General features: G+C 39.3%; 1 protein-coding gene across 10 annotated transcripts in view; it reads right to left on the bottom strand.

The window, feature by feature from the left end:
- Positions 1-21,788, bottom strand: part of TJP1 (tight junction protein 1) — a gene marked incomplete at its 5' end in the record, with an annotated part of 330,702 nt that overhangs the window by 248,233 nt on the left and 60,681 nt on the right. For 2 of the 10 annotated variants that reach the window (XM_079914053.1, XM_079914055.1), the window contains one exon: positions 7,949-8,121. The exons of 6 other annotated variants lie outside the window; for them this stretch is intronic. In XM_079914053.1, coding sequence (XP_079770179.1) covers positions 7,949-8,121 — 173 coding nt within the window. Of the gene's footprint in view, positions 1-7,139; positions 7,155-7,948; positions 8,122-8,315; positions 8,332-21,788 lie in introns of those variants that run through there. 2 more of the 10 variants (XM_079914043.1, XM_079914044.1) reach the window with 2 other exon arrangements.

Here is a 21,788-nt window from a genome sequence, read left to right as displayed (position 1 = left end):
ACCCAAAACACTTAAGAAAATTAAGGAACATACATATCGATAACTAACTTTAAATTAAATGGATTAAATGCTCCAACCAAAAGACAGAGACTGGCTGAATAGATACAAAAACAAGGCTCATATATGTGCTGTCTACAAGGGACCCACTTCAGACCTAGGGACACATACAGACTGAAAGTGAGGGGATGGAAAAAGATATTCCATGCAAATGGAAATCACAAGAATGCTGGAGTAGCAATACTCATGTCAGATAAAATAGACTTTATAATAAAGACTGTGGCAAGAAATAAGGAAGGACACTACATAATGATCAAGGGATCAAGCCAAGAAGAAAACATAACAATTATAAATATTTATGCACCCAAAATAGGAGCACCTCAATCCATAAGGCAAGTGCTAACAGCCATAAAAGGGGAAATCGACAGTAACACAATAATAGCGGGGGACTTTAACACCCCACTTACACCAATAGACAGATCATCCAGACAGAAAATAAATAAGGAAACACAAGCTTTAAATGACACAACAGACCAGATAGACTTAATTGATATTTATAGGACATTCCACCCGAAAGCGGAAGAATACACTTTCTTCTCAAGTGCACATGGAAAGTTCTCCAGAATAGATCACAACTTGGGTCACAAATAAAGCTTGGAAATTTAAGAAAACTGAAATTGTATTAAGCATCTTCTCTGATCACAATGCTATGAGACTAGATATCAATTACAGGAAAAAATCTGTAAAAAATGCAAACACATGGAGGCTAAACAATAAACTACTAAATAACCAAGAGATCACTGAAAAAATCAAAGAGGAAGTCAAGAAATACCTAGAAACAAGTGATAATGAAAACACACCGAAGCAAAACCTATGGGATACAGCGAAAGCAATTCTAAGAGGGACGTTTATAGCAATACAATCCTACCTAAAGAAACAAGAAACATCTCAAATAAACAACCTAACCTTACACCTAAAGCAATTAGAGAAAGAACAACAAAAAACCTCCAAAGTTAGCAGAAGGAAAGAAATCATAAAGATCAGATCAGAAATAAATGAAAAAGAAATGAAGGAAACAATAGCAAAGATCAATAAAACTAAACGCTGGTTCTTTGAGAAGATAAACAAAATTGATAAACCATTAGCCAGACTCATCAACAAAAACGGGGAAAAGACTCAAATCAATAGAATTAGAAATGAAAAAGGAGAAGTAACAACTGACACTGCAGAAATATAAAGGATCATGGGAGATTACTACAAGCAACTCTATGCCAATAAAATGGACAACCTGGAAGAAATGGACAAACTCATAGAAAAGCACAACCTTCCAAGACTGAACCAGGAAGAAACAGAAAATATAAACAGACCAATCACAAGCACTGAAATTGATACTGTGATTTAAAATCTTCCAACAAACAAAAGCCCAGGACCAGATGGCTTCACAGGCGAATTCTATCAAACATTTAGAGAAGAGCTAACACCTACCCTTCTCAAACTCTTCCAAAATACAGCAGAGGGAGGAACATTCCCAAACTCATTCTACGAGGCCACCATCACCCTGATACCAAAACCAGACAAAGATGTCACAAAAAACGAAAACTACAGGCCAATATCACTGATGAACATAGATGCAAAAATCCTCAACAAAATACTAGCAAACAGGGCTTTCCTGGTGGCGCAGTGGTTGAGAGTCCGCCTGCCAATGCAGGGGACACAGGTTCGTGCCCCGGTCCGGGAAGATCCGATATGCCGCGGAGCGGCTGGGCCCGTGAGCCATGGCTGCTGAGCCTGCACGTCCGGAGCCTGTGCTCCGCAACGGGAGAGGCCACAACAGTGAGAAGCCTGCGTACCGCCAAAAAAAAAAAAAAAAAAAAAAAACTAGCAAACAGAATCCAGCAGCACATTAAAAGGATCACACACCATGATCAAGTGGGGTTTATTCCAGGAATGCAAGGATTCTTCAATATACCCAAATCAATCAATGTGATACACCATATTAACAAACTGAAGGAGAAAAACCATATGATCATCTCAGTAGATGCAGAAAAAACTTTTGACAAAATTCAACATCCATTTATGATAAAAACCCTCCAGAAAGTAGGCATAGAGGGAACTTACCTCAACATAATAAAGGCCATATATGACAAACCCACAGCCAACATCGTTCTCAAAGGTGAAAAACTGAAACCATTTCCTCTAAGATCAGGAACAAGACAAGGGTGTCCACTCTCACCACTGTTATTCAACATAGTTTTGGAAGTTTTAGCCACAGCAATCAGACAAGAAAAGGAAATAAAAGGAATCCAAATTGGAAAAGAAGAAGTAATGCTGTTACTGTTTGCAGATGACATGATACTATACATAGAGAATCCTAAAGATGCTACCAGAAAACTACTAGAGCTAATCAATGAATTCGGTAAACTAACAGGATACAAAATTAATGCACAGAAATCTCTTGCATTCCTATACACTAACAATGAAAAATCTGAAAGAGAAGTTAAGGAAACACTCCCATTTACCACTGCAACAAAAAGAATAAAATACCTAGCTATAAACCTACATAAGGAGACAGAAGACCTGTATGCAGAAAACTATAAGATGCTGATGAGAGAAATTAAAGGTGATATAAACAGATGGAGAGATATACCATGTTCTTGGATTGGAATAATTAACATTGTGAAAATGACTATACTACCCAAAGCAATCTACAGATTCAATGCAATCCCTGTGAAACTACCAATGACATTTTCCACAAAACTAGAACAAAAAAATCTTAAAATCTGTATGGAGACACAAAAGACTCCAAATAGCCAAAGCAGTCTTGAGGGAAAAAAACGTAGCTGGAGGAATCAGACTCCCTGACTTCAGACTATACTACAAAAGCTACAGTAATCAAGACAATATGGTACTGGCAAAAAACAGAAATATAGATCAATGGAACAGGATAGAAAGCCCAGAGATAAACCCACGCACCTATGGTCAACTTATCTATGACAAAGGAGGCAAGGATAGACAGTCCTTCAATAAGTCTCTTATTGAAGACAGCCTCTTCAATAAGAGAGACAGTCTCTTCAATAAGTGGTGCTGGGAAAACTGGACAGCTACATGTAAAAGAATGAAATTAGAACACTCCCTAACACCATACACAAAAATAAACTCAAAATGGATTAAAGAGCTAAATGTAAGGACAGACACTACAAAACTCTTAGAGGCAGAACACTCTATAACATAAATCACAGCAAGATCCTTTTTGACCCATTTCCTAGAGAAATGGAAATAAAAATAAACAAATGGGACTTAATGAAACTTAAATGCTTTTGCACAGCAAAGGAAAACATAAACAAGATGAAAAGACAACCCTCAGAATGCGAGAAAATATTTGCAAATGAAGCAACTGACAAAGGATTAATCTCCAAAATTTACAAGCAGCTCATGCAGCTCAATATCAAAAATACAAACAACCCAATCCAAAAATGGGCAGAAGACCTAAATAGACATTTCTCCGAAGAAGATACACAGACTGCCAACAAACACATGAAAGGATGCTCAACATCACTAATCATTAGAGAAATGCAAACCAAAACTACAATGAGGTACCACCTCACAGCAGTCAGAATGGCCATCATCAAAAAATCTACAAACAGTAAATGCTGGAGAGGGTGTGGAGAAAAGGCAACCCTCTTGCACTGTTGGTGGGAATGAAAATTGATACTATGGAGAACAGTATGGAGGTTCCTTAAAAAACTAAAAATAGAACTACCATACAACCCAGCAATCCCACTACTGGGCATATACCCTGAGAAAACCATAATTCAAAGAGTCATGTACCACAATGTTCACTGCGGCTCTATTTACAATAGTCAGGACATGGAAGCAACCTAAGTGTCCATCGACAGATGAATGGAAAAAGAAGATGTGGCACATATATACAATGGAATATTACTCGGCCATAAAAAGAAACGAAATTGAGTTATTTGTATTGAGGTGGATGGACCTAGAGTCTGTCATACAGTGTGAAGTAAGTCAGAAAGAGAAAAACAAATACCGTATGCTAACACATGTATATGGAATGTTAAAAAAAAATGGTTCTGAAGAACCTAGCGGTGGGACAGGAATAGAGACACAGATGTAGAGAATGGACTTGAGGACACGGGAAGGGGGAAGGGTAAGCTGGGACGAAGTGAGAGTGTGGCATGGACATATATACACTACTAAATGTAAAACAGATAGCTAGTGGGAAGCAGCCGCATAGCACTGGGAGATTAGCTCGGTGCTTTATGACCACCTAGAGGGGTGGGATAGGGAGGGTGGGAGGGAGACACAAGAGGGAGGAGGTACTGGGATGTATGTATATGTATAACTGATTCATTTTGTTATAAAGCAGAAATTAACACACCATTGTAAAGCAATTATACCCCAATAAGATGTTAAAAAAAATCAAGGCTCTGACAACAATAAACTTATTATGAAAATAATTTTTGCATTTCACCTAAAATAGACCGGAGTAACAGCTATTTGGGCCTCACACCCGCTGAACAGCAAGGAGCCGGCCATGGTTCCCGCAATGGACTGAACTGTGCCCCTCCTCCCCCCACCTCCTAACAACCCAGTGGATGTGACCCTGTTTAGAGAAAGTGTCTTCACAGAGGTTACTATGGTGAGGATCTCGAGATGAGCTCACCCTGGATTACCCAGCTGGACCCTAACTCCGATGACAAGTGGTCTTATAAGTGGTCTTATAAGAGACACACAGACAAGACCACATCAGGGTGCTGAGAGAGACTGAACAGGAACCCAAGGAACACTGGGGCCACAGACACTAGAGGAGGCAGGAAGGATTCTCCCCAGAGCTCTTGGGGGAGCGTGGCCCTGCCGATGCTTTTATTTCAGACTCTGGCCTCCAGAACTGGGGGAGAAGAAATTCCTGTTGCTTTCAGTGATCTGTTACAGCAGATCTAGGAAATACCGTGCTCTACTGCTTCTGTCCAGCAATGGTACTGGTTCTGTCCATCTGAACCATTATCTGAGGCCCTCAGAGCAGGCAGCAGCCGCACAAACTCACATCTCCCTCGGGTAACAGGCCTGAGTTCCAGGTTCATGAACAGTAATGATTCAGAACCAAACACTGCAAACACTCCTACTTACTAAACTTCTTAGAGAAGGAGTCAAGGAGAAGAGGGCTCCTGCAGGCTCCACTGATGCAGGTCTGGCTGTGTGTCCGCTTCAGTTTCCATGTAAAATGGCCTGCAAGTGCTCTACTCCTTAAAGGATTTGTAGAGCCAGTTAGAAAGACAGAAAGATATTGCAAAGAGGAAAGCGGATGAGCACAAGTGTCCAAACTACATACGAGTGTGGGGCCAAAGCACTGGTCCATTCAACCATAACCTTCACTTAGACAGGCATAAGCTTTGCAGGTATGCAGTCTTCCCATACAGACTGTAATAGTTAAAAGAGAGAGAAACACAGGGAGCCTACACATCTTCCTAAACGTCTTCACATAAACCTTTATATAAGCCATGAACAATGACTGTGGTATGTCCTCACATCTTGTAAATGGACATAAGCTGGTGCACCCCAAGGTCTGAATGCACTATCGATGTCGCCTGTGGGTTCCCACCAACCACTCTGGAGGCAGACCCCATCCTCTCATCTTCTAGCCAAATAATGGCCCCATCCATCTCAAATTCTCCACATGCAGTTGCTAGGGCACTGGCAAAATGAAATGTTATCTAGAAAATAAACTCCAGAGACGTAAGAGATAGATTTACCAGGCAGCACAATATTCTCCAACAACAACAAAAAAAGACTATACATCTATGTCCCAAAGTACCACCCAGTGCCGAGTTTTGTAGAGTGTGCTCTTCACTTTGCCACTGGAGAAAGTAGATGAACATTTGCAAATCCGCTTACCACTGAGTCCTGAAATGCTCATTTAAGATTGTGGGAAAGCTCAATGAAATCCCCCTCTTTCCAGGCTGTCTCTTCATAAGACGGTTCTTAATGCTGGTCCCAGGTCACTGCCTGCCTCAAACGTGAATCTCTAGAGTACAAATGTTACCGGGATTTTATTTCCTTGTGTTCTCTCTTCACAAACTCTATACTCGGGAAACTAGTTTCAGAAGCAGCACTCCAATGATAAGAAAGAATAAACCAAGCTTCTTGACCTTGTGACCAATTGCTGCTAATATTCATGCCTAACAGCTCCTCAAACCTTATTTCCACATCTTGGTGTTTAAGTGTAACATGAAGAAAATTTCCTTGGGAATTCCTTGGCGGTCCAGTGGTTAGGACTCTGCGCTTTCACTGCCAAGCACGCAGGTTCAATCCCTGGTCAGGAAACTAAGATCCTGCAAGCCGTTCAGCGCAGCCAAAAAAAAAAAAAAAAAAATTCCTTAACTTTCTTTTCCAATTATGCATTAAGAATTCATTTATTCAGCAGTTATCTTTTGCGAACCTATTTTGTACCAGACACTGCTTGAAGGGAATTTAGTAATCAACTAAACAGACTAAAGCCCCGGCCCCATGCTACTTAACATTCTAGGGCGGGGGGAGAAGCGATATATATGAAAATTAAGTAAAATAGGCAGTGTGTTCGATACTGATAAGCACTCAGGAGAAAATCTGGGTGGGGGGTAAGACTGTTGGTGCTGACCTCTCCTTTTTTTTTTTTTTTTCCTGTAAACCATCCATGTGAAAAGTCAACTTCAAATGTTACCGCTTCTTGCTTCAGAATAATGACATATTCTTGATGTATTTGCTAAAACTTTCTTCCATGGACATTTCTTAATTCAATCACTGTCAACTTTTACCAGCCTAGTCTTCCAGGTGTTGTCACTTGATGTTCATCAAATTAAAATATTTTGCAGAATAAATTTATCTTTTTTTAACAACTGGGCGGGAGTGGGGGGTGGGGGGGTGGAGGAAGACAATAATATTTACTCAGCACCTACTATGCAGCGGGGGAGAGTGGCCAGCACTTTGTATTTACCATCAAAGTTGGTCTACACATGGCCCCATGAGGTAGAGAACATTGTTCCCATTTTACAGATGAAGAAACAGATTCTCCAGCAACTTGTCTATGGTCACACAATAAGTGGCACAGATGAAATTTGGACTTTGCTGCTCATAATTTTTGGTCTTACCTCCAAAATTCTCCACTATTGACAGTTTCCTTTTAAGCTTTTTCCTGGCTGCTCAATCCTTATGTTCCTTAGATCGTTATTCCATTTTGCCTTACATAGCAGACATTACTCTTCCCAATGCTTAGATACAGCCTCACTTCCTCTCCCTATAACCTTAAAATTAAACTGAACTATGTTCAGTTGAATTGAATCAACCTCTATAAACTATATTAACCACGCATTTTTTAATTGAAATAACCACTGAATACCACAATCACCGGCACCTTTTTTCTACAGTCACCACCCCTTTACTGGACCATTCCTCTTGTGACAGAACCGCACACCTAAGTCCCAAGTGGATGGAACGCCTGGGTCGCCACTGGGATTCCCTGTGACATGTTTACATGCTAATAAAACGCGATACAATCCGATAGATGATCCGGTGTCCACACCGGTTCCAGGTGACCCTAGACACCTTTCTTTAGGGGCGTTCTTCCCGTTACCCCGAGAGCGGTTTCCAGGTGGGAGCACCAGACGGCCTACAGGTAAAGCCCAGTCACCGACCCCGCGAGGATGACCCCGCCGGCCGCGGACGTCCCGACCCGGATCGGCGGCCGATGGATCCGAGGCGCCGCAGGAAACGCACGGCGAGCCCGGCGGGACGTTCGGAGCCAGAACCTGCCGGCGCGGCGCCTCCCTCGGCCGCGGTCCCCGCCCCGCCCGGCCGCGCGCTCTCTGGTTACCGAGGGGGTTGATAGTGCCCACTGCCCGGACCCCGGCCTCCGGCCCGTTGTCCCCCGCCGACCCCCGCCCCCGGGCCCCGCCCTCACCACAGCCTCCTCCTGAGCGGCAGAAGGCTGCCGCGGTTGGACGGCGTGACGCCGATGGCCATCTGCAGCACCGTCAGGTACTTCTGGTACTTCATCTTGTCCCCGCTCCGCTCGCGGCCCGGACCCCGCCGCCGCCGCCGCCGCCGCCGGCACAGCCCCTCCAGGCGCCGCATAGGTCAGCCCTGGGCCATCCGCCGCCGCCCGCACCTACCACCCCGCGCCCCTGCAGCCGCCGCTGCCGCCGCCACCGCCGCCGCCGTGCGTCCGGCCGTGCGTGCCGGGTCCCGCGCCCGCGTGCGTGCGTGCCCGCCGCTCCCGCCGCCGCCGCCGTGCGTGGCCCGCGCCCCGTCGTCCCCGCGCTGCGCACCGGCTGGCGGGGCTCTGGTCCGGAACGGCGGGCGAGGCCGGTACCGCCCGCATTGCCCCCCCCCCCGCCCCGCCCATCCCGTCCTTCGCCCCGCCCCCGCGGCCTCGCTCCCCTCAGCGCTTGGCGGGAGCTCGCTTTCCAGCACCTCACTCCCACAGAATCCCAACCACAACCTTCCAGAAAGGGAAAAATTACTATTTTGTATTTATAATTACCCCCGAATAGCTGTCACCGTCACTTACGCTCTACCCTGAAGTGTGTGGACGCGTGCTGTATATAAAATACACGCGTGTCTGTGTGCTGTACGTGTGGATACTGCGTGTGTACACGTGCGGGCCTCACTGGCGGGCAGGCAGGCGGTGGACAGGACCCTGAACCGTGCAAAACCATCTTCATCAAGGGGAAAATCAACATTGTTCCACGACCTTTAAAAATGTCCAAACATGCTGTTCATTCATGGTTATAAATGTGTAGGGAAACGAAAAAAAAAAGCAAACCAATCATTTGTTATGCTGTAAAGCATTACAAACATGGAGACTTGAAGTGTTTTATTTCTGTGTAGGAAAAACTTAACAAGAGTGGCTTGAACAGTGCTTGTCTTTTCCTGAGAGTCGTTATATGCCGAGAGAGCACCTTTTCTGTGTCTTGGCAAAGCGTCCTGTTTGGGTCACTTTCAACGTTTTATCCTCTGGGCGTTCCCCATCGCGGAGTGAGTCCGAGTTCCTTCAATGCGATGTCCTCTGGGACGTCCCCATCCTTTTGTCACAGCCGCTTTCTTCATTCAAGTTTACATTCCGTGCGATTCCCCCAGCAGCGCATCTAAAGGCTCTGGAAAGGTGGCAACATCTGCATTCCCACAGTTGCCTATTTTTTTATAACTCCAATTACATTCCATTCATATTTCATGCCACTTCCATCTTTATCGTTTTTTGTTTCTTTGCTGCACTTCCATCTTTGTTGCCCAATTTCCTCTTTCAGTTACCCTTTTTCTGTTTTTTAACAAGGCTCTGTGAGTATATCACTGGGAGAAAAGGAGGCAACACAACGGCACACTTTGCTGTCAGTGGTTAAGCTAAAAAATGCTCAGAGACCAAATACTGACAACTGTGAAAGAACTGCTGTCACTGATCGTGATGCACATGTTATGTGGTGATTTCTGGACTAAAGAGCTGGCGTCAAGTTTGTACTGTATGTATTGGTACTGGATGTATTTACTCACAGTATGCCATGAGTACTGAAATTTCACCCATATTGTTGAGCAGCTGGTATTATTTAATTAAACCGTGGTAGCTGACATCAGGCATATCTGAACCTGCAAAGCAAGGGCGGCCTGGAAGCAGGTGTATACTGTATGTGTATGTGAAGAGCACAGATAACAAGTGCCTATGCACCCACCAGGCAGAATGATCAAATGTCAACCCACTCCCACTACAATGCATCCCTCCTGTACATCTACTTAAACACTTCATTTTCAAATTAATTAGCACACAGGAGAATTAGAAAAAAACAGTCTCCTGCTGGTTTAGGCTCTCAACATGATTTCACAGTCACTTCGGTAGAAAAGCAGGTCTAAATCTATTTCACTTTTGTTTATTCAGAGGTTTTAGCTCTCACATAAAATGAGGAGTTGGCAGATCTTTCACACTGCAAATGTATATTCATAACTGGGAGAGGACCTTTTAAAAGGTACTGGGAGCAGTACTTTTAAAAGACATCAGGGTCTGTACTTATCTATTCACCATTTCTTAGATGTGCTCATCCTTTTGCATCACCTTGCTATACTGTTGTAAGGTATTTGATGAAAATACTGCACTGTACTCAAGGATTTAGATAACTGGAGGTTGAGGGGATCTATTCAGGATAACAAGGGATAAAAACAAATCTGGCAGAAGCACCATCCAGAATGGCAGAAAAATCTGCTTCTCCATAAAAAGAGAGTGCTGGCTTAAATTGTCAAATCAACCTTTTCAGAACCCCAGAAATCAACCAAAGGCTTGCAACAATCCCAAGATTGTTTTTCAAGAAAAATGACTGAATCTTGATAAGAACAGTGAGCCTTATGGGATTTTAACTTGCCCACTTCCCAACCCCTTCTACCCAGCCCTGTGGTAGCCTTGGAAACTAATAGCCTCATAACTACAATAGCTTTGAAACCCAGTAGACTAGCAGCCACTGGAAGGGAAGAATGGGTTTAGAGGTCCCCAAAAGCCTTATCTCCAGAGAACTGTCATTATTTGACCTGTTGGCAACTCCGCTCACAAGGCTTGTCTTTATTTGACCTGCCTCAGAATTCACTCTGTGCAACCAGCCCTATCCTTAGGGCATTTGTCAAAAACAATCAGCAGCAGTTGTTTAACATCACAGCTGCCTGAGGTGGTGAAACCAGTTGGGGCTAACAAGAGGTTAACCAAAAAAATGCAAAAATGGGGAATGAGAGTCCATAGTGTGCCTTGAAAGCTCTGACATATTCCTGGGAATCCAGAATGCCATGCACGGTGCAGGACTGTGCACACACTCAGGAAACACCTGAGAAGGCCCTAATCTCTCACTTCTGGTTGACTTCGAGGTTCAGTGCAAGCAGAAAGTGAAGGCTAAAGAAGAGTCATAACTTACCTACCAGAATATTGAAGGCATGCCCCAACACACACACAGCCTCTCAGCAAAGGCTAGGAGATTTACTGGTTCAAAGCATTTAAGTAAACCTCTGTCCAATAATTAGCTGACCACTAAACTACCGGATCAGGGACGTCAGTGGCCACACGTGACAACGAATACAGACTTTACAGAATTAGTCTGGAAAAGTCACTAGACAAGCAACAACAATGAACCTTGGGGTAGGAGGAGGGATATTATTTCTAGAATGGCCACATTTTGTTATTCAAAATGTCCACACTCCAACAAAAAAAAATTACAGGACATGCAAAGCAACAGAAAAATACAGTCCATATATAGGGGAAAAAGTTGTTAATAGAAACTGTTCTTGAGGAAGCCCAGGCATTGGACTTACTGGACAAAGACTTTAAATCAGCTATTATAAATATGTTCACTAAAGGAAACCATGTGCTAAGAATCAAGGAAAGTATGATAAGAATATCTCACCAAATAGATAATATCAATAAACAGAAATTAAAAAAAAATAGAAACCTGGAGTTTTGAAAAACACAATAACTGAAATTAAAAATTCAGCAACATATTTGAACTGGCAGAGTAAGAGTCAGTGAACTCTAGTATAAATCAACTGAGTTTATTCAGTCTGATGAATAGAAAGGGAAAAGAATGAAGAAAAACAAACAGATTCAGAGACCTATGGAAAAACATTAAACATACCAATATATGCATAAAGTCCCAAAGGAAAGGAGAGAGAGAAAGGACCCAAAGAATATTTGAAGAAATAATAACTAAAAACTTTCCAAATGTTGTGAAATATATTAATCTGCATTCAAGGACATTCAAGGAGTACAAAGAATTCCAAGTAGAATATACTCAAAGCAGTCCAGGGACTTCCCTGGTGGTACAATGGGTAAGACTCCACACTCCCAATGCAGGGGGCCCAGGTCCAAACTCTGGTCAGGGAACTAGACCCCGCATGCATGCCGCAACTAAGAAGCACGCATGTGGCAATTAAAAAGTCCGCATGCTGCAACTAAAAGATCCTGTGTGCCGCAGCCAAGACCTGGTGCAGCCAAAACTAAATAAATAAAAATAAAATCTTTAAAAGAACAAAAAAAAATACAGCAGTCCACACCTAGGCTAATAGTCAAACTGTTGAAAGCCAAAAACAATAAGAGAATCTTAAAGCAGCAAGAGAAAAGCAACTTATCACATATAAGGGATCCTCAATAAGATTAACATCTGACTTCTCATCAGAAATGGAGGTCAGAAGGCAGAATGAAGACATTTAAAGGGCTGAAAGAAAAAGACTATCATCTGAGAATTCTACATCCAGCAACAGTATACTTCAAAAATGAAGAAGAAATTAAGGCATTCCCAGATAAACTAAAACTGAGAAATCATGCCTAGCATATATGCACTTTAAGAAATACCAAAAGACTCCTTCAGGCTGAGATGAAGGATACTAAACAGTAACTTGAAGCCACATGAAGAAATATAGAACATTTATAAAAAATAACTATCAAATTGAATATAAAAGAGAGTATAAAATATTTTAAATTTTTTAATTTTTAAAATCTTTTAATTAAAAATATTTTTATTTGAAACTCTTTTATCTGATTTAAAAGACAAATACATAAAGCAACAATTATAAACTGTATTGATGGGCTTATAATGTGTGCAAGTACATATACATATTTATGTATTTATATGTAATTTGAATGATAATAACAGCACAAAGAAGAAGGGAGAGAATGGGGCACTATTGGGGCCTAGTTTTGGTGTCCTATAGAAATTAAATTAGTATTAATTTTACCTAGATTATTTTAAGTTAAGAAGTTAATTGTAATCCCCAAGACAACCATTAAAAAAGCAACTTTTTAAAATATAGTAAAAGAAACAACAAGGAAATTAAAATACTACACTAGAAAATATACAGCAAAAACAAAGGCAGTAATAGAGAAACAGAGGAACAAAAAGACATAAGATATGTAGAAAACAAATAGCAAAATGGCAGCCATAAATCCTTCCTTATCAGTAATTTCATTAAATGTAAATATACTAAATATTCCAATCAAAAGACAGAGATTGACAGAATAGACATAAAAACATGATCCAACTATATGCTATCTACAAGAGACATACTTTAAAGTCACAAATGGGTTGAAAGTAAAAGGATGGAAAGACATGTACCATGTAAAAACAAAGATGAAGTGGCTATACTAATATCAGACAAAATAGACTTTCAGAGATAAATTGTTCCTAGAAACAAAGAAAAACATTTTATACTGACAAAAGCGTCAATCCATCAAGAAAACATAACATTTAAGAAACGCATTGCACATAACAGCAGAACCCCCAAATAGCAAAATCTGACGGAACTGAAGGGGAATAGCAGACAATTCAACAATAATAATCGGAGATTTCAATATCCCCACTTTTCATAATGGATAGAACAAGGCAGATGATCAACAAGGAAAAAGAAGTCTTGAACAATACCAAAGTCTTGAACAAAACCCAACTAGACCCAACACATCTGTGGATCATTTGCATCCAACACAGTAGAATACACATTCTTTTCAAGTGCACATGGAACATTCTTCAGGATAAATCATATATCAGACCACAAAACAAGCCCTCGATACATTTAAAAGTATTGAAACCATACAAAGTATGTTCTCCAACCACAATGGAATTAAATCAAAAACCAGTTACAGAAGGAAATTTGGGGAATTCAAAAATATGTGAAAATTAAACAAAACACCCCTAAACCTAAATAATCAATGGAACAAAGAAGAAATCATAAGAAAAATTAGAAAAAATTATGACTGAGACAAAAAGCATAACATAGGACTTGGATGCAGCTAAAGCAGTGCTATGAAGGAAATTTATAATTGTGATCCCAATATTTTAAAAGATGAAAGAGTTAAAATTTATAGCCTAACCTTCCACCTTAACAAATTAGAAAAGAAGAACACACTAAACCCAAAGCAAGCGGAAGGAAGGAAGTAATAAATATTAGAGTGGAAATAAACAAAATAGAGAATAGAAAAATAATAGAGAAAAATTAACAAAACCAAAAGTTGGTTCTTAGAAGAGATAATAAAATTGACAAACCTTTAGCTGGACACCAAGGAGAAAAGGGAGAAAACTCAAATTACTAAAATTTGGGATGAAAGAGAGGACATCACCACCAATCTTACAGGAATAAAAAGATTTTAAGGGACTACTATGAGTAGTTGTATGCCAACAAATTAAATAACCTAGATGAAATGGGGAAATTCCTAGAAAGACCAAACTGCTGAAACTGACTCAAGAACAAACAGAAAATGTGAATAGAACTATAACAACCAGAAAGATTGAATTAAAAAACTTCCCACCATGCAAAGCCCAGGTCCAGGGGAAAGGGTTGATGTCAGTGTTGTTCGCTGCTCTATCTCTAGTCCCGAGAACAGGGTCTGGTATACAGTAGGCACTCAATAAATATTTGTTGAACTTGAGTGAGGGCATGAATGCAAAATGAAAGATTCCATGACTTTTCATAAAATGTATCATTTTCCTAACAAATGAGACAAACTACCCGTAGAGTTTTGCATGCAGTGTAGGTAAACATTACAGCTGGAAAGCTGACATCGATTTACAAAGTCAAAGAAATAAAAATGCGCTATTAGTTCTCAGAGGATAGCCAATGCTTCAAAGGAAAATGAGGGGGCTGCTACAATGACACTGTGCAAGACCCACGGGAAATCTTCCAGCAAGCAAGTCGCTGGGGATTATAGCACCTATACCTGTTGCCCACCTTCCTCTCAGACAGGGTCCTTCAAGTTGTTTTGACTACCATCTCCAGTAAGAAGCACATTTTAAAAAATTTTTTTAATTTATTGAAGTATAGTTGATTTACAATGTTGTGTTGATTTCTGCTGTACAGCAAAGTGATTCAGTTATACATATATATATTGGTTTGGCCAAAAGTTTCGTTCTTTTTTTTCCGTAAGATGGCTCTAGTAGCACTTAGTTGTCTTTAACTTCATTCGAAACAATTTTGTTAGATTGTATGTGACAGCTGTCATATCAGCATGTATTTAAAAAAAGACTTATCAAATTTGATGAATTTTTGTGTAGTCATTTTAATATTGAAGATGGAAGAAAAAAGCAACATTGTGGGCATATTATGCTTTATTATTTCAAGAAAGATAAAAATGCAACCAAAACACAAAAAAAAATTTGTGCAGTGTATGGAGAAGGTGTGTGACTGATCAAATGTGTCAAAAGTGGTTTGCAAAGTTTTGTGCCAGAGATTTCTCGCTGGACGATGCTCCACAGTTGGATAGACCAGTTGAAGTTGATAGCAACCAAATCGAGACATCAACTGAGAACAATCAATGGCATACCACACGGGAGATAGACGACATACTCAAAATATCCAAATCAAGCGTTGAAAACATTTGCACCAGCTTGGTTATGTGAATCACTTTGATGTTTGGGTTCCACATAAGTTAAGCGAGAAAACCTTCTTGACCATATTTCCGCATGCGATTCTCTACTTAAACGTAACGAAAACGTTCCGGTTTTAAAAAAATTGTGACAGGCAATGAAAAGTGGATACTGTACAATAATGTGGAACGGAAAAGATCATGGAGCAACAGAAATGAACCACCACCAGCCACACCAAAGGCTGGTCTTTATCCAAAGAAGGTGATGTTTTGTACATGGTGCGATTGGAAGGGAGTCCTCTATTATGAACTCCTTCCGGAAAACCAAACGATTAATTCCAACAAGTACTGCTCCCAATTAGACCAACTGAAAGCAGCACTCGACGAAAAGCGTCCAGAATTAGTCAACAGAAAATGTGTAATCTTCCATCAGGATAATGCAAGACTGCATGTTTCTTTGATGACCAGGCAAAAACTGTTATAGCTTGGCTGGGAGGTTCTGATTCATCTGCTGTATTCACCAGATTTCTGTTTATTTCTATTTATTATTACCTTGAGATTTCTATTTATCTCGGCTTTTTACAAAATTCTCTTAATGGAAAAAATTTCAATTCCCTGGAAGACTATAAAAGGCACCTAGAACAGTTCTTTGCTCAAAAAGATAAAAAAATTTGGGGAAAATGAAATTATGAAGTTGCCCGAAAAATGGCAGAAGGTAGTGGAACAAAAGGGTGAATACATTGTCAATAAAGTTCTTGGTGAAAATGAAAAATGTGTCTTTTATTTTTAGTTAAAAACCAAAGGCACTTTTTGGCCAACCCAATATATTCTTTTTCATATTCTTTTCCATTATGGTTTATCTCAGGATATTGAATACAGCTCCCTGTGCTCTACAGTAGGACCTTTTTGTTGATCCATTCTATATGTAATAGTTTGCATCTGCTAATCCCAAACTCTCAATCCATCCTTCCCCCACCCTACCCCACTGGAAACCACAAGTCTGTTCTCTGTCTGTGAGTCTGTTTCTGTTTTGTAGATAAGTTCATTTGTGTCATATTTTAGATTCCACATATAAGTGATATCATACATTTGTCTTCCTCTGTCTGACTTACTTCACTTAGTATGACAGTCTCTAGGTCCATCCATGTTGCTGTAAGCAGCATTATTTCATTCTTTTATGGCTGAGTAGTATTCCACTGTACATATATACCACATCTTCGTCATCCATTCATCTGTTGATGGACATTTAGGTTGCTTCCATGTCTTGACTATTGTGAATAGTGCTGCAATGAACATTGGGGTGCATGTATCTTTTCGAATTAGAATTTCTCCAGATACATGCCCAGGAGTGGGATTGCAGGATCATATGGTAACTCTATTTTCAGTTTTATAAGGAACCTCCATACTGTTCTCCATAGTGGCTGCACCAATTTACATTCCCACCAACAGTGTACAAGGGTTCCCTTTTCTCCACACCCTCTCCAGCTTTTATTATTTGTAGACTTTTTGATGACAGCCATTCTGATTGGTGTGAAGTGGTACCTCATTGTAGTTTTGATTTGCATTTCTCTAATAGTTAGTGATGTGGAGCATCTTTTCTTGTGTCTGTTGGCCATCTGTATGTCTTCTTTGGTGAAATGTCTATTTAAGACTTCTGCCCAATTTTTGATTGGGTAGTTTTTTTGTTTTGTTTTTTTTGATATTGAGCTGCATGAGCATGAGTTTGGTTTTGGTTTTGGCAGGGTCCCCCGTGGAGGGGGGAATCCCTGCCCTGTTTCAATTTTTAATTTCTTGTTTTTACAAGTTTTATTTGGTTGTATTTCAAATACATCTTGTCATTTTTATTACTTTTATTGTCAAATTTGTTATCAAATTAAGAAATTTTATCAAATTGAGAAATCTGAACATTGATATGATACTATTATCTAATATATAGTTCATATGAAAATTTTGACAATTATCCCAATACTATCTTTCATAGTAACTTTATTTTTACTTCCTTTATCTCCTTTAATCTGGAGCAATTCTGTGGCTGTTCTTTGTTTTTTATAACACTGACAATTTTGAATAGTACAGGTCCATTGTTTTGTAGAATATCCTTCATGAATCATTTTCTGCATTTTTCCCCCAATTTTTAAATGCTGGTAAAGTACACATAACATAAAATTTACCATCTTAACCATTTTTAAATGTACAGTTCAGCGATGTTAAATACACTCATTATGTGCAGCCGTCACCACCATCCATCTCCAGAACTCCTCTCATCTTGTAAAATTGAAACTCTATACCCATTAAACAATAACTCTGGCCTCCAGAACTGGCAACCACCATTCTACTTTCTGTCTCCATGATTTGACTACTCTAAGTGCTTCATATAAGTGGAATCATACAGTATTTGTCTTTTTGTGACTGGCTTATTTCACTTAGCATGATGTCCTCAAGATACATCCACCTCATAGCATATGTTAGTATCTCCTTCATTTTTTAAGGCTGAATAATAATAATTATTATTATATACATAATTATATTATGTATATATCATAGTTTGCTTATCCATTCATCCATTGATGGACATGGATTCCTTCCATGTTTTAACTATTGTGTATAATGCTACTATGAATATAGGTAAACAAATATCTCTTTGAGACCCTGCTTTCCAGTCTTTTGGGTCTATACCCAGAAGTGGAATCACTGGATCATATGGTAATCCTATTTTTAACTTTATGAGAAACTGCAACACTGTTTTCCACAGCAAAGGAAACCATAAACAAAATGAAAGGACAACTTACGGACTGGGAGAAAATATTTGCAAATTATGCAACAGACAAAGCTTAATTTCCAAAATATACAAACAGCTCATACAACTCAATAACAAAAAAGCAAATAACCCAATCGAAAAATGGGCAGGAAATCTAAATAGACATTTCTCCAAAGAAGATGAAGTAAGAGTGAAGTAAGACAGAAAGCGAAAGAGGAATATCATATAATATCACTTATATGTGGAATCTAGGAAAACAATACAGATGAACTTACTTGCAAAGCAGAAATAGAGACACAGACATAGAGAACAAACTTACGGATACCAGTGGGGGAAGTGGGGGTGGGATGAACTGGGAGATTGGGATTGACATATATACACTACTATGTATAAAATAGATAACCAATAAGGGCTTCCCTGGTGGTGCAGTGGTTGAGAGTCCGCCTGCCCATGCAGGGGAAACGGGCGTGCCCCGGTCCGGGAGGATCCCACATGCCGTGGAGCGGCTGGGCCCGTGAGCCATGGCCGCTGAGCCTGCGCGTCCGGAGCCTGTGCTCCGCAACGGGAGAGGCCACAACAGTGAGAGGCCCGCGTACAGCAAAAAAAAAAAAAAAAAAAAAAAAAAAAAAATATATATATATATATATAGATAGATAGATAGATAGATAGATAGATAACCAATAAGACCCTACTGTATAGCACAGGGAACTCTACTCAGTGCTCTGTGCTGACCTAAATGGGAAGGAAATCCAAAAAAGAGGGGATATATGTATACATACAGCTGATTCACTTTGCTGTACAGCAGAAACCAACACAACATTGTAAAGCAACTATACGCCAATAAAAATTAATTAAAAAAAAAGACTCCCTTCCCAGGTGCCAAGGCCATACTGGCTCACTGTGTACGTGCTGGTCTGTTTTTTTTTGAAACCTTGAAGGAATGTGTTCCTGACTTGTTTGATGCTCTTTGTTTTGTGCTGAAAACTATGCTTCTCCAGAACAGTTCCTCAGAGTTACCTGAGAAGCTGTCTTCCCGCCTACAGTCCTCAGTTTGGCTCAAGTAAAACTTTTTTCTATTCCTATTTTTTTAAAAAAAATTGAAATAAAAAACAAATGGATGAGTTTAACAGAAGATCAGATGTAGCTAGAGAGTTAGTAAACTAGAAGTAGACACAGTGCTTACCAGAAGTAGGCACAGAGACAAAATGATGGAGAATATGAAACAGTGATTAAGAGACTTGAAAGTTGCAGTGAGATGTCCAACGTAAGTAGAGCAGCACTGAAGGTGGGGAAGGGGAGAAAGGGGGCAGGAAGCAGCATGCGGAGAGGTGTTCATGAGTATACTCTAGAACCGATGGAAGGCCCAGTTCACATTTCCGGAAGCCCAGTGAATCCCAGGCAGGATCAATAAACAGAAATCCCCACCAAAATACATCATAGTGAAATTGCAGAACTCTAAAGAAAAGGAAAATCTGAAAATAGGCCAGAAAATAAAGAATGCTTACATTTAAAGAAACAACAATTAAACTGAAGCTGGTCTCTCAACAGCGGTAACGGGAGCCGGGAGCCAGTGGGAGGAGAATCAATGAACTGAAAGAAAACAACAGTCAAAGTCGAGCTCTACAGCCACTGAAAATGCCTTTTAAGAATATGGTGAAACAAAGACATTTTCAGTCAAACAAAAATGGAGGTCGTCCCCAGCAGACTCTCAATAGAGAAAATTGAAATGATACATGTTTGTCAGAACAAAAGTTTTCCTAGATGGAAGGTGTGAGAAACAAGGGATGAAGAGTAAAGAAAGTGGTGAAAATGTAGATGAATCTAAGCAAGTACTAATTAATAAAACAATAATAATAATGTCTTAAAGGGTTAAACAAGAATAGTTAAAATACGTGGAAAAATGATTTGTAAGTTGGGAAGTGTTCTAAGTTTCTTTTATTAATGCAGGGGAAGTTAAGGGATTTATTTAGACTTTATTAAGTAAGCATATTATAATTTCTAGGACAACTACTAGAAGAATTGAACATAATGCATAACTTTTAAACTACTTAGAGGAGACAACATTGGAATAACTAAAATAGTCAGTAAATACAAACTGAAGTAAAAAAGGAGAAAAAATATGCAACAGGTATGACAAGTAGGAAGCACAAAATATGGTTGCAGATTTAAACCCAAATATATACAGAGTGTGAATTGTGCCTCTAAAATGGTGCAATGTCATGGCATTAATAATTAAATTTTATGTAAATGAACTAAATGCTCCAGTTAAAAGACAAAGATTTTCAGACTTGGTAAAGACAAATTCTCCCCCTATGCTTTTATGAGAAATAAAATGTCTTAGAAATACAACGATTAAGGATACAGAAAACTTGAAAGGGAAATGATTAAATAAGACTTACCAACACATTCTAAACCAAAGAAAACTAGTGTAGCTATAATAAGGAAAAAAATATCTTTAAGGAAAATAAAATTACAGGAGTAAAGAAGGTCGATTCATGTTGATGAAAGGTTCCATTTGCTGAACATGTGACAATTTTTAATTTGTATATTCCCAATATATACCCTCAAGATATGTAAGGCAACCACTGATAGAACTTCAAGGAGAAATAGACAAATCTATAAACAAGGAAGGAGTGTTGTTTTTGGTACTACATCTCTCAGTTATTAACAGAAAAAACAAACAAAAAATGAGTAAAGACATGAAAAGATTTGAGTAAGATAATAAAATTGACATACTGAGATTACCACCTAACTACTGCAGAATACATATTTTTTCAAGCATACAGAACATTTACTAAATATAAATGAACCATAAAGCAAGTCTTAATATATTTCAATGGTTTAAAACCATAGAGCATGTGCTTGGACCATAAGACAAACTAGAAATCAGCAAAAATTTGAAAATGAAAAAATACCCCAGATGTTACAGACCTAAAACAATCATGCATCAAAACAAAATTATAAAAATATTTCAAACAGAACAATAACAAAATATTGCATATCAAAATTTATGAATTCCGTACAGAAAGGGAAATTCACAACCTCAAAGTGTGTATATTCAAACAGTCTGAAACTTAATTAACTAAACATTCATTCGAAGAAGTTAGAGCTATACCAGCAAGAAGAAAATAAGATAAAAGGAGAAACTTTAAAAATAGAAAACAATTACATAATGGAGATGTTCAACAAAGCCAAAAGTTGCTTGTTGATTTTAACAAGTTACAATATCTCTGTCAGTAGTGATCAAGAAACTAAGGCACAAATAACTAATATCCAGAAACAAAAAGGAGACATACTTACAGATGTTACAAATTATTAAAAAGACAATACAAGATTAACATGATCCTCAATAAAGTTGGTGGGGGGAGGAACACGTTAAATAAAAGAAAAAGAAGATTGACATGAAATCTTCATACCAATACATTTGAAAAATTTAGACAAAGTGGACAGGTTTTTAAAAATATATAACTTAAAAAATTTATTCAGGAAGAAATAGGAAATCTATAGTAAGAAATAGGAAATCTTACAACTGTAGTATCCATAAATTCCATTTTGCCCAGGACAGTCCCAGTTTATGCCCATTATAGATTAATATCCATTAATTATTTTAATGACGCTTTTAATTCTCAAAAGTGTTCCATTTTGGAGGGTAAGCCATATGTTCATCCTTCC

The sequence above is a fragment of the Stenella coeruleoalba genome (genome assembly GCF_951394435.1).
Source record: "Stenella coeruleoalba genome assembly, chromosome: 2".
Classification (NCBI taxonomy): Eukaryota; Metazoa; Chordata; class Mammalia; order Artiodactyla; family Delphinidae; genus Stenella; species Stenella coeruleoalba.
This window is presented reverse-complemented; position numbering and strand designations above follow the sequence as displayed.